The following is an 18,916-nucleotide window of genomic DNA, read 5'->3' on the forward strand; positions in this document are numbered from 1 at the left end:
CACATTGGATTACCACGCGCTGGACTACGCGTTATCCGAAGCTCCCGTTCTAGCGTCTGCGCATGCGCAATCCTCGCGCTCTGATTGGACCGCGTTTTTCCTTAATAATTCAAAAACGAAGCTTCATATCCCATTTCTACAAAGGGAAATTTTATTCATAACCACACCGGTAACCCTCCATTTTAAGGACCTACACTAATCATGTATTCTCTACTCGCGTTCACTGAATTAACCAGTGGTAGTATACAAGTATGATACAGAATTGCAAAGAATTTTAGCAACCGAACCGAAGTTTTATTTGCGTCTTTCAAGTGGCAATTACCTTCCGCTTCTTTTTACGAGCGAAACGAAAAAAGAATCGTGAGCAGTCGAAATAAACGTACGAGAGATTTACGTGCTTACTCGTCGGTGCGAGATTGATCACGGGAATACCGACTTATAGATAGACATTTTTGATCGATTTCTTGATTAAATTGTTAAGAGCGCTCATCTTGACGGATCGTTATCGCCCGACGTCCGTAAGCCGTTCAACTACAATCACCATTGTATCTCTATTCGACACTTGTAGTTCATAATTGCGAAAGTAATTAACTTCAACTAACTGTTTTTTTTTTAGCTCTATCGGGTATTGATTGAAAACCGATTACCGAGGACTTTGAAGATTAATTATTTGATACGATCAAAAGGGAATTAGATAACGAGCATTATTCTATCACATTTTTGTTTGCTGTTAAATTAACGCTGACGCGTTCTGGAATAACGTTACGTGAACGGTAATCCCAATGGCGTTGCACCGGTCATCGATAAATACGATATTCCGCAACGGTTTTTATACTTCATTAAAAATCAATTCGATTGTACTGGATTCTCTATTAAGAGCTGACTTTTTAATTGAAATTTCGAATCTGTTATTTCGAAATGTTTAATCTTCTTTGCCGATTAAGTTCTTCAATGAAATTCATTTTCAGTTCCAATTCAACTAGTCTTAATTAAAAATTATGCTTTATATGCTAGACTAATAATCGTTCGATTAAAACGTGCGGTAAAAATGAATCTTTAGTTAATTTTGTTAAAAATGAATCTTCAGTTGATTTTATTAAAAATGAATCTTCAGTTAAAATTTCTTTAAAAATGAATCTTCAGTTGATTTTGTTAAAAATGAATCTTCATTTAAAGTTTCTTTAAAAATGAATCTTCAGTTAATTTCATTAAAAATAAACTTATAGAAAACATTGTTTAAGATGAAACTTTAATAAATTTTGTTAAAGTAATTTTATGTAAAGTTACTCTTTAGTTACCTCATTAAAAATGTGTCTGTAGCTAACTTCATTTAACATGAATCTTTAATAAATTTCATTGAATTAACTTCTTCTAAAATTAACCTTTAACCAGCCTCGTTAAAAATGAACTTCAGTCAGCCTCGTCAAAAGTGAATTTTTAGCCAGCCTCATAGAAAATGAATCTTCAGTTAATCTCGTTAATTATCACAAAAATGAAAGAATTATTCGAATCGTCTTCAAACCGAGTATATTTCCTTCTGTCGTTTCCCAATCGTAGGTGCGATCGAACTAAAAAAGCACTCGCCAGACAAGAAACGATATCAATTTTTTAGCGAGACGATAATTAGCACCGATAACGACTCGTTCCTCCACGAGCCAGCCTGCCTGCCTCCCAACAAATTTATCACTCCGTAAGGTTACGACTCGCGGTTATTGCTAATGATCCGACTGCATATTAAATCATCGTCCTTGACCCCGACAACAGTATTTTCGTGATCTAGCAGACTGTCCTTCGTACATTCCCGAAATAACTCGACAACACACGGAGACTCGATCGCAATAAGGCTTGGCACACTTGCGGATACCGACATTGCTAATTGTACGAAATAATGGCCCACCCCGAAAATCTACTCTTCGCTGCATCAACGGAGACCTTCCTTGCTTTTCGATCAGACGTTGTCGCTGCAATTCAGGTTCTGATAATATGTGTAGAAGGACGAATTCACTTTCATCTTTAATCCTTCACAAGACATCATTGCTGCAATTAATTCTTGTTATGATAGTAGAACGACGAACTCATTTCAACTTGTAAAGAATCACCTTCAACTTGTAGAAGATTGTCTTTTTTAACATAACATCAAAGTTAACCTAACCTTAGAACAAATCTAACCTTAAAGTTGATTTAAACTTAGACTTAACCTATCCTTAAAGTTAATCTAACCTTAGAGTTAGCCTAAATTCAAAATAAACTTAACCTTAAAGTTAGACTAATCTTAAAGTTGATCTAACCTTACAGTTAGCCTATCCTTACAGCTAATCTAACCTTAGAGATAACATACCTTCAAAGTTGACCTAACCTTAGAGCTATCCCATCCTTCAAGTTAACCTAACCTTAGAGTTAGCTTAACCTCAAAGTCCACCTAACCTTAAAGTTAACTTAACTTTAGAGTTAACCTAACCTTAGAGTCAACCTAACATCAAAGTCCACCTAACCTTAGAGTTAACCTATCCTTAAAGTTAACCTAACCTCAGTGTTAACCTAACTTCAAAGTTGACCTAACCTTAAAGTTCACCTAACCTTAGAGTCAACCTAACCTTAGAATTAACCAAACCTCAAAGTCCACCTAACCTTATAGTTAACCTAACCTTAGAGTCCACCTAACCTTAGAGTTAACCTAACCTTAGAATCAACCTAACCTTAGAGTCAACCTAACCTCAAAGTCCACCTAACCTTAGAGTCCACCTAACCTTAGAATTAACCTAACCTTAGAGTCAACCTAACCTCAAAGTCCACCTAACCTTAGGGTCCACCTAACCTTAGAATTAACCTAACCTTAGAGTCAACCTAACCTTAGAGTCAACCTAACCTCAAAGTCCACCTAACCTTAGAGTCCACCTAACCTTAGAGTTAACCTAACCTTAGAATCAACCTAACCTTAGAGTCAACCTAACCTCAAAGTCCACCTAACCTTAGAGTCCACATAACCTTAGAATTAACCTAACCTTAGAGTCAACCTAACCTCAAAGTCCACCTAACCTTAGAGTTAACCTATCCTTAAAGTTAACTTAACCTTACAGTTAACCTAACCCCAAAGTTGACTTAACCTTAGAGTTAACGCAACCTCAAAGTTAACCTAACCTTAGAATCAACCTAACCTCAAATAGCCAATCAGTCTAAAAGAATTCGACTCTAGTCCTACAAGAATTCACCTCAGATTACTCGTTGAAGAACTTGAATCTCGAAAGAATAGAAAATGACGTAATAGAAGAAGTAGAAACATGGATTTACATGAAAGATTGTTTTTCGCAAAATCCGAGAAAGTGGCAGTTTCGAAAAGCGAATTCCGCAAAGTCAGATGAATTTCGTAACAAGTTTCGAGTATTTGCGTCCCTTCGCGAATTACGCTAATACTGGTGGGTCAAAGCGGAAACTAAAAGCGATGGTAAATGGGGTCGGTCAGTCCTCGATGTTATACGCAAGGAACTCTCCCGTTTCTCCCACCATCCTGCTTTTCCTCTGACGTCACACCGTAGACAGAGGATCAACCCCCTCCTTTTCTCACCCCATAGCTTCCGTTTCGGGTCAACCGAGGTCGAACCGTAACACCGTGTTCGTCCCGAAAGAGCATCCTTCTCCTTCCTCTCTTTTGCACTCGTAATCGCCTTATCGTCGTTTACGACAGTTTTAAATTCAAATTGAAATACGTCGACAGGATTCTATGCCTGGGAATTTCTGCTGAGTATCGTTTTTAAACGTTCGACGAACGGAAACGGAAACGGAACCTCCTGTTTTAGGTAACCAGACGACAGTGACAGCTTTCGATAAAACTTTGCGGAAAATCCTACAGGTAACTTCTGCTCCAACCTCGAAAAATCGATATTGGCTTTCCTGTTAATTTGAGGCTTTTCGTAGTCGGACCATTAGGTGCTTGACGCGTTTATTTTTAATGAATATATACAGTTGAATCTGACTAACATTGTACTTATGTATGAACATCATACAGGGTGTCTCACAACTAGTGCAAGTCCTCAAATGGTAGCTGATGTAATTCTGAATAAGATTTCCCTTTACCAAAATGCGGTTTGAAGCTTCGTTTTCGAATTATTAAAAAAAAACACTTAACCAATCACAGCGCGAGGATTACGCACCAGCCGCTAGGCTGTCGCTCTCGCGACTGCGCACTCAACCGCCAGGCTCGTAGCTATATACTCTCGCGCCTGCGCATGCGCAAGCCTCGCGCTCTGATTGGTCAAGTGTTTTTCCTTAATAATTCGAAAACGAGGCTTCGTATTTAATTTTTGTAAAGGGAAATCTTATTCAGAATCACGTCAGCTATTTCAGGGACCTACTAATTGTGAGACACCCTGTATATAACTCCCAGTAATATAATTCCCATAGTATAATTCCCAGTAACATAAATCCCATACTATAATTCCCAGTGATATAATTCCCAATAATCTAACCCCCAGTAATATAATTCCCAAAACTATCTAAATTCCCAGAACCAAAGTTTGAGAGCCCAATTTTTGCAAGGTAATTCCAGCACTCAATTCGAACGAGCAAAATATACAGGCATGCGCTAATTGCCATCTCGATGTCGTTCACAAAACGAATACGTCGAAGAGCTCGCGAAAGAAAATATTTTTCCAGGGGAAAGACAGCTGGTTTATTTTTAACTGGATAGCCTGCTTCAAAGCATCCTGTGTACACGTAATCCTGAATAGTCGAGGAACCTCGTCACGGTTTTACGACGGCCAGCGTACAAGAGACAACGGCATCGCTCAAGATTAATTCAAATATTTGCTCTCGTGCCTCGGCTTCTCACGGTAACGCACCGAAAGAAACAGGCAGAAACATTCTTTACTCTCGAAACATCGACGCGGAAGCGAGCAGTCGTTTTCATTTTTTCTCTTATCTTGTTCTCGATGATAAACGATCTCGTTTCGTATCTTAGCGTGAGTTACAACGGTATCAATCGCCGTTTCCTATCTTTCGCTTCATTTTTCTTTCCTTTTGACGTCGTAACTTTCCATTGAAAGTTTCGAGGATGCATCTCGAAAAAAGGTCGAGACATCGGGGCTCCGGGAAATCGCGACAGCGTTCGATTAATTTCGAACGACGAAATTAGCCAAAGCGTTTGGACGAGGGAAACGCGGTTAATTGAGCGTCGACCCTCTACGCATAACTTTCTGTTAACGTTACAAATTTCTCTCGTAAATTCAAATCTCCTGTCCTTCGCCACGAAATTGCAGTCCCTTTATTTTCACCGAATGGGAAAGTAAAATGCTTGCAGCTGTTTTTTAAGGAGAATAGACTGCAAAGTAGTGAGACGCTAGTTCAGATATTACAAAAATCATGTTTGCAGTATGATTGAGCCCGGAGTATAATACCAACTATAATTTGCATAAACAAATAATTAATCCTTCAGACCACAATATACCTAACATTTCAACTTTCCTCATTTGCTTTAACATTGCAGCAATATTCCTCGCCACTGACGCACCCGCTGAGAAGATGGAGTTAGTAACTCTGCACACTTTGATGTATCATAAATGCACAAACAACGCGATCTACTTATCAAATCATATAATATCAGTATGTAACATTAATACGTAACATTAATATTAATAAGGTTAATATAATATTCATATGACATAACACGTTGACCGCCATGATGGTCATACGTGACCGGAGCTGCAAATTCAGATAAATTATTTATTTACAGGAAAAGCAACCGAGAGGAGCTTCTGACAGCTCTTCATATCAAGACGATGATATACGTTAATAGATGAAAAGATTAAATTACAACATTAAGTACTACATTAAGTACTGTGGTTAATAAGTGGCGTCTGACTACAAACGTCAGTTTCCACTGTGGCGGTGTCGCATTGGGACTTGATGTACACGAGTGACTTTTCACAGAGTGGTTTCTTTGCGATCATATATTTGTCTTGACCCCCACTTAATCCCTCACGTAATCCAACGTAATGTAACGCGTGGTAATTCTACGCGTAGTAATCCAACGCGTGGTAATTCAACGCGTAGTAACCCAGCGCGTGGATATTCATCGCGTAGTAATCCAACGCGTGGTAATCCAATGCGCAGTAATTCTACGCGTGGTAATTCTACGCGTAGTGATCCAACGCGCAGTAATTCGACGCGTGGTAATTCTACGCGTAGTAATCCAACGCGTGGTAATCCAACGCGTAGTAATCCAACGCGTAGTAATCCAACGCGTAGTAATCCAACGCGCAGTAATTCCACGCGTGGTAATTCCACGCGTGGTAATCCAACGCGTGGTAAACCAACGCGTAGTAATCCAACGCGTGGTAATTCAACGCGTGGTAATGTAACGCGTAGTAATGCAATGCGTAGTAATCCAACGCGTGGTAATCCAACGCATGGTAATCCAACGCGTAGTAACCCAGCGTCTGAATATCCAGCGCGTACTAATCCAGTGCGTGAATATTTAACGCGTAGTAATTCAGCGCGTAGTAACCCAATGCGTAGTAATTCAGCGCGTGGATATTCAACGTGTAGTAATCCAACGCGTGGTAATTCTACGCGTGGTAATTCTACGCATAGTAATGTAACGCGTGGTAATCCAACGCGTGGTAACCTAGCGTGTAGATATCCAGCGCGTAGTAATCCAGCGCGTGGATATTCAACGCGTAGTAACCCAGCGTGTAGATATCCAGCGCGTGGATATTCAACGCGTAGTAATCCAACGCTTAGTAATGTAACACGTGGTAATTCCGCGCGTAGTAATCCAACGCGTAGTAATCCAACGCGTGGTAACCCAACGCCTCATAACTCAGCGTGTGGTAATCCAACGCACAACAATCCGACTCGAAGCTGTCATTCTGACGCGCGAATCATAAAGCAATAAAACATAAATCTAGCATTTCGAGCATAAATCTACCTTCGAGCACTTAGAGTTATCAGATAAACCAGAATTATGCAAGTAAATCTTGTATTTCCCGGGAATTAAGGGAAAAATGGTTATCGGTTTAAAGTAATCCGCGAAGAAACGAGGCGGAGAAATCGTCGAGGGAATAAACGCGGTGACGCGTTCAACGGAGGATTCGATGGTTCTATGACGCGGAAAATATCGAGGTTTATCGGGTCGCGTGTCGTCGAGTTGACGCGTGGAACCACCAGGGTTTCCTAAGCTGAGAATTAAACTATTAGCCCTATGAGCAACTTTGTGCGGATCTCCTGATTATTTCCGGTATTAGATTCGTTTTGCTTCGTGAAAACGGAGAACGCTTTTTCTGCTGTTCTTGGAACAACAATTAGTACGACTTTTTTCCGTGTTATGTCTCTTTGTCTTCTCAAAGCAGAGATATATGATCGCAATAAAATTGCTTGAAAATATTTGTTTCAATCGGAAGACTGACATATGACCGCTACGGAGTCGCATGAATAGTCTTTCTTTGTGAGATGTATTCGTTATGAAATGATACGAAAAGGAACACGAAAACGAACCTTCAAACCTTATTTTTGCAAAGGGAAATCTTATTCAGAATCCTGCCCCCGGGTCCTACAAATTGTAAGACACCCATTATAACCACTCCAATATCGATTTTCGAAAATACAGTCGAAAAGCTGATGAACTATGGAAACAGGAAGAAAGTAAAAGTTATAAAATTAAATCTCTCCAGGGATGAACTACCAACTCCAAGTTTCTATTTTATTTAAACCACCCTGAGAAATTGATCGAAAACGTAGAATAACATTCCACGTTACTGATTAACGACTCCCGCGCACGCGACAGAGCGAAACTACTCAAAATCGATTTTCTCGAAAAAGAAAACCCTGCTAACAGCGTTTGTCATTCAATTCGACGTCTCGCATAGAAAAGCGAACCGGTTTTATTTCCATGTTGCGGAAAAGGACGTCATCGGGGAAGTAGGTTACTGGAGGACGTTCCCTCCTTTTCTTCTGCGTTGATGAAATTTTCCGAACAGTCTTTAAATTTTTCTTATTAATCGTTGGTAATTATGTACGATTCGATGCTTGCACGGTTTATGAATGTCTGCGGAGAATATCGCTACGAAAACTATTCGTCTGCAGTTATCGAATGTGTTCAGACGTAAGCGTCGAATACGTCACTCCGACTATTTACCTACTCAACGCGTTTTGTCTGTTCAGCCGGGATTGTTTTATTTTTATCAATGTGGGTCAGTAACGACAATAAAAAGTTGGCACGCAGGAACGACCTTTAACGTTTCAACGTCGAATCAAAACTACGGCGACCTTAAACGTAATCTTCTATCGAGACGTCCTCGATGATCGATGTCGTAATCATTATCTGAATCTAAACAAGAAAAGGAAACAAATTAATTTGATACACCCGATAAATCGATCGATAGATTTCGATAGAATCGTTAATTAAAAAGCAGGAAACCCCCGTGAGCGAAATAGAAACTAGGGGAAGATGCGTTTCGTGACACGTGCGTAGTAATTGAACGATCGATAACTCCTCTCGAAAAGTAGATTAAAAGCCCTCGATAATAGTTTAGCTACGCGTCTCTTGACCTCCTCCGGCGTACTTAATATCGACGGAAAAAAAAATCTGCTCCTGATAAACTTGTCGAACGATTCAAGGAAAAGATTTCAGATTGATTACAACGATTACACGATTACGCGATCACAATAGCTACCAGATTTTACTATAAATACCGTTCGACCGCTACTCCCGGTATCACAAGTGGAGGCAACTTTCACAATGGAGAAGTACCTGGCGATCCTGGCTTTCGTGGCCTTAGCGGCTGGTAAGTTTTCGACAAATCCAAGATTTGTCTCGCAACAACTTTTCTTAGTGACATTCACTAGTCAGTTCAATACAATTTGAAGCAAATGTTTTTTAATTAAATGTATAACGTTGTACTCATGTATAAATACCATATAATGGTACTATTAATACAGACAATACTAGTAATTAATAATGCAAGAATAATAATCTGAACAGAATTCAGTAAACTTTGAAGTAAATATTTTTTAACTATATCTATAACATTGTACATATGTATAAACATCATATAATGGTAACTAGTAATACAGACAATACTGGTAATTAATTACACAGCCACTGAAATGAGGGGTAGCTGGCGTGATTCTGAATAAGATTTCCCTTTACCAAAATGCGGTTTGAAGCTTCGTTTTCGAATTATTAAGAAAAAACAGTTAACCAATCACAGCGCGAGGATTACGCGCCAGCCGCTAGGCTGTCGCTCTCGCGACTGCGCACTCAACCGCCACGCTCGTAGCTATATACTCTCGCGTCTGCGCATGCGCGAGCCTCGCGCTCTGATTGGTCGAGTGTTTTTCCTTAATAATTCGAAAACGAAGCTTCGTATTTAATTTTTGTAAAGGGAAATCTTATTCAGAATCACGTCAGCTATTTCAGGGACCTAATTGTGAGACACCCTGTATATAACTCCCAGTAATATAATTTCCATAGTATAATTCGCAGCAACATAAATCCCATACTATAATTTCCAATAATATAATTTCCAATAATCTAACTCCTAGTAATCTCACAAAATTCAGAAAACTTTGAAGTAAATATTTTTTAAGCATATCTATAACATTGTACATATGTACAAACATCATAGATGTTATTAATACAAACAATAGTAATAATTAATGATACAGGAATTATAATATTATTAGAGTTCACCAAACTTTTTATGTAAAAGATTTTAAGATTGATATCAGTCAAATCAATCTGTTAAATTCGTCAGACTATAGTTGTACTTTAGACATCTCGATTAAGATTGTCTCATAAAAATGTTCCTATTACACAGAACAGTATTCCGCCTCCACGGATTTAAAGTCTCAAATTTCATTACTCCGCTGGAGACCGATTCAACGAGCTTGATAAGGCGTTGAACGCTCCAATTAAAATAGAAATTAAGATGCAAGTATCGAAACCTCCCAATGAGGCAAGTTTCCAAGTCAAATTGAAGTTGGTAGTTCTCTCGACATCCCCGGAAAGAGATCTAATTTTACGACTTTTATTATCTTCCCGAGTTCAGCAGCCCCAGTTCGAACCTTATAACGCTAAAATTACAATTCAACAAAAATACTAAATAAAATGCAAGAAATGCAATGAATATTTTTCGACATTTTTCAGGAAATCCCATAAATGAATCCGACAAGGTGGACCTCCGTATGGACGGTCGCATTGTAGGAGGAGAGCCAGCGACCATCTACGAGGCCCCGTACCAAGTCAGTCTGCAATACAACGGCCGCCACTTCTGCGGAGGAAGCATAATCGCCGCGAACTGGGTACTCACTGCTGGCCATTGTGTGGTTTACTCAGCCAGCTCTATGACCGTCCGAGCTGGTTCCACCAACGTCAATTCCGGCGGCTCGGTGCACCACGTACAGCAGGTGATCAGACACAACAACTACAGGACCGACTCTCACGGCATCCCCAACAACGACGTCGCCCTCTTCCGCGTCTCCGAGCCCTTCAAATTCGACAACTCTCGTCAACCAGCGAAACTCTACCAAGGACAGTCCTCCTCCCTCGCAGGAAAGTACGGTCTGATCACCGGATGGGGCAAGACCAATTCCGGAACGCCGACGGTGCTCAACAAGGTGCGAGTTCCTCTGCTCCGCAAGAGCGAGTGCGACAGCAGCTACAGGAACTACGGAGGAATACCCGCGGGTCAGATTTGCGCCGGATTCAACGCCGGAGGCAAGGACTCCTGCCAAGGTGACTCTGGAGGACCATTGTACGTGGATGGAAGTCTTGCCGGTATCGTTTCGTGGGGATACGGATGCGGCACTCCTAAATACCCGGGAGTGTACACCGACGTTGCTACTTACCGTCAATGGATCCGTCAAAACAGCGGAGTTTAATTGACAGATATTAATCGATATGCATAGACTGCTGATCATCGTATCGATTCGTTGAAACTTGGCGATTCACAGGTTCACCATGAGTCTTTTTTACTGGAAATTCGAAATGTAACCATATGAAATTGCGACATAGTATTTTGTAAATATTCGGACAATAAACGGTCATTGCTTGTAGACCTTGTGTTGATTACTAAGGGACCTTTGAGATTTGATATGGAAGCTTGATTGTGCATGTAATATGAAATATAGATGTTTGTTGTGAGAGGTTGTGTTCGCAGCTAGAGAAAAGTCTTTTAGGATAAGCAGTCAAGATGCCCTATTTGATGAAGGACTTTCAAGTGTACTGAGCAAGATATGTGTACATTATGTACTGAAGCGTAACAATAAAGTATTGCTAGTTTAATAATAAAAAGACAACATAAACAGGGAGGTAAATTTTGTTCGATAATATATAGAGTGCTTACAGTACATGGTAAATTAAAATGTTGGAATGACATTTATTATTAAATCGTGTTTCACGTGAAGATAAAAGTAAATACCAGTTCTTTTCACTAAGTGGCATTTTCTTTAAAGTAAAAAATTAGAAACGCACACATTAAAATTTGCCAAATTTTCTAAATATACATAAATGTCAAAATGTAAAAATATACGTAAATATACATAAATGGACCTGGCAGTAAAATAGTTAAACAATAACTTCCTCAAAGTTAAATAAAATTGATTTCAATATTAACTTAAATTTCTGAAGTGTATACAGCCTATCTCGTAAGACCTAGATTATGGAATTAAATTATGAAGTTGATGAATTTATAGCACCATTCAATAATTCCATTACAAAAATAAAACTGATAACAATTTTCTAATACGAATTTGAATATCCAAATTGTATCACGGATAGAACTGAGAGGTGACATAACGATTAAAATTAAAAAATACTAGAAATTTATTGTTACATAATAAAAAATGTTACGGAGGATTTTTTGACTCATCAGATCATCAATCATAGGATCAGAAACATCTTCTGATGACCTGACAAAATGATAGGTAAAATAATTTTTTATCGGGGCCATAAATTACATTCTAAACGTCAAGACGAAACAGAATCGAATTAGAATAAGCCGTTAATCGAGCAACGATATCTACGATAAGATTGGAGTTGTATCTTGCAGAAGCTATCGTTTTAAATCGTTTTATATCGTTACGTATCTATCTGTTGCGATGCGACTAATGTAATGATTCCTCGACACTGATAAGACGAACAGCGCGAAATATTTATGTATTATAATTAATAATTGAATATGAACTTGTAAGAGTGCTATAAAATAAAATTATACAAAACTGTAAAATTGTAAGACTAAATTTAATACTACACGTTGGATTACAGCGCGTTGGATAACTACGCGTTGGATTAGTACACGTTGCATTACTACGCGTAGAAATACCACGCGTTACATTACTGCGCGTTGGATTACTACGCGTTGAAATACTACGCGTTGGATTACTACGCGTTGGATTACTACACGTTGGATTACTACGCGTTGGATTACCATGCGTTGGATTACTACGCGTTGGATTAAAACGCGTTGGATTACTACGCGTTGGATTACCACGCGTTGAATTACTACGCGTTGGATTACTACGCGTTGAATATCCACGCGTGGGATTACTACGCGTTAAATACCCACGCGTTGGATTACTACGCGTTAAATATCCACGCGTTGGATTACCACGCGTTGAATTACTACGCGTTAAATTACTACGCGTTGAATATCCACGCGTGGGATTACTACGCGTTAAATACCCACGCGTTGGATTACTACGCGTTAAATATCCACGCGTTGGATTACCACGCGTTGGATTACTACGCGTTGGATTACTACGCGTTGGATTACCACGCGTTGGATTACCACGCGTGGAATTACTACGCGTTGGATTACTACGCGTTGAATATCCACGCGTGGGATTACTACGCGTTAAATATCCACGCGTTGGATTACTACGCATTGGATTACTACGCGTTGGATTACCACGCGTGGAATTACTACGCGTTGGATTACTACGCGTTGCATTACAACGCGTAGAATTACCACGCGTAGAATTACTGCGCGTTAGATTACTACGCGTTGAATATCCACGCGCTGGATTACTACGCGTTGAATATCCACGCGTTGGATTACTACGCGTTGGATACCCACGCGCTGAATTACTACGCGTAGAATTACCACGCGTTGCATTACTACGCGTTGGATACCCACGCGCTGGATTACTACGCGTAGAATTACCACGCGTTGCATTACTACGCGTAGAATTACCACGCGTTACATTACTGCGCGTTGAATATCCACGCGCTGGATTACTACGCGTTGGATATCCATACGCTGGATTACTACGCGTTGACTGTTACATCCCTTGTAACAGTCAAAACAATGGAACATTTTCTTCTTATTAACACTAGAACTAGCAACCAGCCAAATTTACTGGTTTCAGATTTCTCATTTTATATTACAAAATTTTATTGTCGTGATTTTATGGAAGTGTCTGTTATATTTTGTTGAGGTAAAAACTAGTCCTATATGTTACTTGATTTTTTAGTATTTATTTATTTCCCTTTTCATTTTATTTTTCATTCTTCGATAAACGAGCATTTAGTGTCGGTAGTTCTAGTGTTAAATAATAAGGTTGAATAATAAATTTTCTTAAAGAATTACCAATATAATCGAACCTGATACTACTAACCTTAAAAGAATCTATGAACCTTCAACCTCCAACCTCTTCCCTAACCTTCCCAAACCTTTTCCCTAACGCGGAAGTTTAAATCAGCTTGAAATAAAAAAAGAAATGCAGTAAGTCACCAGTGAATCTTATCAAAGTTAATTATATAATTTGATGGATTTCCATAAAATTTCAACGTCCTAATGTTTAATGACGAAAAAAAAAGCCACGAACAAAGATAAAAATGATAGTCTTCGCGGAAAGCGAACAATGAATATCGCAAACTGATTGATTCATCCAGGAACTTGTTTTCGTTCCGAGCAGACGAATGAAAAAGAAAGCTTCCTAATCGAGAGACATCTTGATTGATTCCCGATAAATCGGGGTAAACCACAGATTAAACGTCTTAAGTTGTATAATCTTGGTTTTGTATAAGCCGCATTATTCTTATCGATGCGCTAAATGAATGCTTTGTGCACAAGATATCTGTGCCACGTCTTCCAACGATATTCGTATAAATACCAGAGGAGTCTCCGGTGAAAAGCACAGAAGCCCAAGAAGCCGAATCAACATGTTCCAACAACTGAGTCTACTAGCACTGTTGGCGCTCGCTACAGGTAACTTTCTCCTAAAATTTCTTCTCTATTTTTCATCTCGTTTAATTCGAAACGTTCCACAAACTCCTCTATTTTTCATCTCGTTCCGAATCAAGTTTCACGGCCAATATAGTCCACCCTCCGCAGGGAGACATTTACCGTTTTCGCATCGATATTTCTTCCACTCCCAATTCACCCAGTCCAGATTAAAACCCCTCTCGAATAAAACGTTTTTTTTCCAACAGCGAGCCCAACGCACAAGTTCATCCCTCTGAACCCGCTAACCCCTAGCGGTCAGATAATCGGAGGCACGGACGCCAAGATCGAGGAATTTCCTCACCAGGTGTCTCTCCAGAGCTCCGGCTTCGGCTTCTGCGGCGGTAGCATCATCTCCGATGTCTGGGTCGTCACCGCAGCCCACTGCATGACTTCTTACCCCGCCAGCTGGATAACCGTCAGAGCCGGCACCGCCACCAAGTCCTCCGGCGGCAGCCTTCACCAGGTAGAGCAAGTCATCATCCACGAGAACCACGTGACCAACAGGTACGGAGTCCCAGAGAACGACGTGGCGGTCCTCAAAGTAAAGACACCCTTCAAACTGGACAAAACCCGCCAACCCGTCAAGCTTTTCAAGAAGGGAGAAGAGTCCGTCGCCGGAGTTAGCGCCGTGATCACCGGATGGGGCGCCACCAGGGAGGGTGGAAGCACCATCGACCGTCTCCAGACCGTCAACGTGCCTATCGTCTCCAAGAGCTCCTGCGACACCGCATACAAATCCTACGGAGGTCTCCCCAGCGGACAAATCTGCGCCGCGGTGCCCGAAGGAGGAAAGGACGCCTGCCAAGGTGACTCTGGCGGTCCTATGACCATCGGTGGCCGTCTCGCCGGGCTCGTGTCCTGGGGCTACGGATGCGCCAGACGCGGATACCCCGGTGTTCACACCGAGGTCGCCGCTTACAGCGACTGGATCTCTTCCAAGACTGGAGTCAAACTGTAAACCCTTTATAACGACCGATTTGCCTACAATTGACGAACCTTCGTCGAGCCTACATTCTTTAACCTTATGCCTTTAGAGCGCACTTTATATTTGTAATCCTTGTAATAAAGCATTGTGTTTGAAATTATTTCTTGGTGTTTGAAGTTGAACTTCTTTTGGAGCTGATCCTCTACCTTATAATAAGGCATGTTTGAAATAATTTTATTGTATGTGGAATAATTTTGAAGCACTTTTTTGAATTGTTTCTATGGCGTGGCGATCAAGAGTCTTCGAGAACCTTGTCTTTAGGGTGCACCTTATATTTGTAATGTTTATAATAAAGCATTGTGTTTGAAATTATTTCTTGGTGTTTGAAATTGGACTGCTTTTGGAGCTGATCCTCAACCTTATAATAAGGCATGTTTGAAATAATTTTATTGTATGTGGAATAATTTTGAAGCACTTTTTTGAACAGTTTCTGTGGCGTTTTGATCAAGAGTCTTCGAGAACCTTGTCTTTAGGGTGCACCTTATATTTGTAATGTTTATAATAAAGCATTGTGTTTGAAATTATTTCTTGGTGTTTGAAATTGAACTACTTTTGGAGCTGATCCTCTACCTTATAATAAGGCATGTTTGAAATAATTTTATTGTATGTGGAATAATTTTGAAGCACTTTTTTGAATTGTTTCTGTGGCGTTTCGATCAAGAGTCTTCGAGAACCTTGTCTTTAGAGTGCACCTTATATTTGTAATGTTTATAATAAAGCATTGTGTTTGAAATTATTTTTTGGTGTTTGAAATTGAACTACTTTTGGAGCTGATCCTCTACCTTATAATAAGGCATGTTTGAAATAATTTTATTGTATGTGGAATAATTTTGAAGCACTTTTTTGAATTGTTTCTGTGGCGTTTCGATCAAGAGTCTTCGAGAACCTTGTCTTTAGAGTGCACCTTATATTTGTAATGTTTATAATAAAGCATTGTGTTTGAAATTATTTTTTGGTGTTTGAAATTGAACTTCTTTTGGAGCTGATCCTCTACCTTATAATAAGGCATGTTTGAAATAATTTTATTGTATGTGGAATAATTTTGAAGCACTTTTTTGAATTGTTTCTGTGGCGTGGCGATCAAGAGTCTTCGAGAATCTTGTCTTTAGGGTGCACCTTATATTTGTAATGTTTATAATAAAGCATTGTGTTTGAAATTATTTCTTGGTGTTTGAAATTGAACTACTTTTGGAGCTGATCCTCTACCTTATAATAAGGCATGTTTGAAATAATTTTATTGTATGTGGAATAATTTTGAAGCACTTTTTTGAATTGTTTCTGTGGCGTTTCGATCAAGAGTCTTTGAGAACCTTGTCTTTAGGGTGCACCTTATATTTGTAATGTTTATAATAAAGCATTGTGTTTGAAATTATTTCTTGGTGTTTGAAATTGAACTACTTTTGGAGCTGATCCTCAACCTTATAATAAAGCAATGTATTTTAAATAATTTTGTATTTTCTGAAACAGTTTTGAGCTACTTTTCTGAACAATTTCTATGGCGTTTCAATTAAGAGCCTTCAAGAACCTTGTCTTTAGACCTCGCCTTATATTTACAATTCTCAACCTTATAATAAAATATCTAAAATAATTTTGTAACGTATGAAATAGTTTTAGCTCCTTTTCCGTATCGATCGAGATCCTTCGAAATTAATTCTGCGAACCCCCCGATTCAATCTCGGCTAATGCGCTAACCCTATTCTACTCCTAGTCGTAAAGTGCAGCTTTCATTAACGAATTACACCGTAAAACGTGTGTCGCGTACCTTCCATGGATTCTATGGTACAGGAGAACTTTTAACGCGATTTAGAAATGTAACGGGATAGCCAACTTGCCCGACTTTCGAGTCGACGTCGATGGACGAGGGTAGACGTTACGAGGCCGCGCAATTAACCCGTTGATTTACGCCATCGCGGTAAATGACTTTGCCAAAAATCGACTTTGCCAAACAAATCTCTTTGTCATGTTTTTCCTACTTTTGTCTTAAGTTTAAATCTTTGTAATTGTCTCGGAATTTGCTGTATGTCAGAGTTAACCCCTTGACAATGTATTTACGTGACATATTATTCAGTTGAGACAAAGTAGACAAAGTTTGAATGTTATGTTTCTGACTGTAATTTTTATTCATAGCTGAATGCATAGTGTACGTAACATTTTAAGATTCTTCCGTGGTCTTCATGTTGTAGAAATAATTAGCTGTGCAAGACGCACTTGTTCAGAAAATTGTAGGTTAAGGGATGAAAATGATGTACATTGGAACTAAACAGCTCATAAAGTAATAAACTTTCTTAATTTCCTTGTAGAACTGTTTTTTAATATTTCTGAAATATTTGGAGACCTAAGTAGATTGTCCATGTACAAAATTATATTGTGATAGACAAGATGGCGACCGGTTTGAGAAATTGAATTTTTGCGATCATTAAGTCAAGTGAAAAGTTATACTAAATTATCTACTAACTTATAATATAAATTACGTGAGTCAGACTTATCAAAATGGTGCAAGGGGTTGATATTAAACATTGTCTAATAGACGATTAAATTTGTTTCTCATTAAACATTGTTTGCTATGATCACAGCTTCCTCTGAAGAAAACCAATTCCAAAAAATTAAACCGCACAGGTAACAGTTACAAGAAATTCCAGTTATTACAAATCTATCGCAAGCTCACGTTTTGCGCATCGAATAAAAATTAAAAGATCGAAACAACTTCCCAAGTATTAATGGCCGGTCGTTAGAGCGTTAAGAAGCCCGCGTCGAGAGAAACGAGTTCTACTTTTATGTGGGTTAAAGTCTCGAGATACGATTCGGCTTTATGGCACTGCTTTGGACAAAACGGAATGCTTGCCAAAAACGATTTTCCCACACCCCATTTGTCGAGCTCCCCGTATCTCGACAATTTAAATACAACACCGCTAATACTTGCTCCCCACTTTAACCGTACTAATCGTACCCAAAAACAGTCCGTTTAAACTGACTCAAAGTAACATTTACAAAATGTCTCCAAAAAAAAGTCAGCCTATTGTTCAAAAGTAAACGACCGATTCGATTATTCTCGTCTGGCAGAGATAAGATCGAGAAGCTTTGCCAAAAGCATCGAGAGTCATCGAATTTGCGATTGGCCCGTCTGACCGACTCTGGGCTACCAAGTGCATCGTTCGTTGTCATACGAGGTTACGCGCACACCGGTGCATCTTGGAGTGTGGCCAGCCAACGGTAACACATCCAACTACACCCCTGACAAAACTAGCAATCGCACGTCGAGAAAATTCGCGAGTATCTCTGCGTTTTAGTGGAACGTTATGTGATCTTCGTAGTTAGGCTGGGATAAGGTGAGTGCTAGGGAGGTTCATGAGTGAGGAGGTTTTTAGAAACGTTTTGTTAACATGCATTTGGAATACACATGACACATACATGTACATATACGTATGCATAGACATATACACATATTCATACGTGTACATATACATATACGTATGCATAGACATATACACATATTCATACATGTACATATACATATACGTATGCATAGACATATACACATATTCATACGTGTACATATACATATACGTATGCATAGACATATACACATATACATATATGTACATATACATATACGTATGCATACACATATACACTGTACATACATGTACACATACATATACGTATGCATAAACATATACACATATACATATACGTATGCATAACATATACA

General features: G+C 39.3%; 3 protein-coding genes across 10 annotated transcripts in view; 2 read left to right on the forward strand and 1 right to left on the reverse strand.

The window, feature by feature from the left end:
- Positions 1 to 18,916, reverse strand: part of pHCl-1 (pH-sensitive chloride channel 1) — a 90,434-nt gene that overhangs the window by 66,485 nt on the left and 5,033 nt on the right. The gene's annotated exons all lie outside the window — the stretch shown is intronic.
- LOC100876407 (trypsin-1) lies at positions 9,683 to 11,047 on the forward strand. The gene has a single exon (XM_012291438.2). It carries the CDS (start codon positions 10,117 to 10,119, stop codon positions 10,873 to 10,875), a length of 759 nt encoding a protein of 252 aa, XP_012146828.2. The 5' UTR covers positions 9,683 to 10,116; the 3' UTR covers positions 10,876 to 11,047.
- On the forward strand, positions 13,813 to 15,304 carry LOC100882852 (mite allergen Der f 3). Its single transcript, XM_003705951.3, has 2 exons — positions 13,813 to 14,204; positions 14,429 to 15,304. The coding sequence occupies exons 1-2, from the start codon at positions 14,054 to 14,056 to the stop codon at positions 15,178 to 15,180; spliced, it is 903 nt and encodes a 300-aa protein (XP_003705999.3). The 5' UTR covers positions 13,813 to 14,053; the 3' UTR covers positions 15,181 to 15,304.

Source organism: Megachile rotundata, chromosome 13 (genome assembly GCF_050947335.1).
Source record: "Megachile rotundata isolate GNS110a chromosome 13, iyMegRotu1, whole genome shotgun sequence".
Lineage (NCBI taxonomy): Eukaryota > Metazoa > Arthropoda > Insecta > Hymenoptera > Megachilidae > Megachile > Megachile rotundata.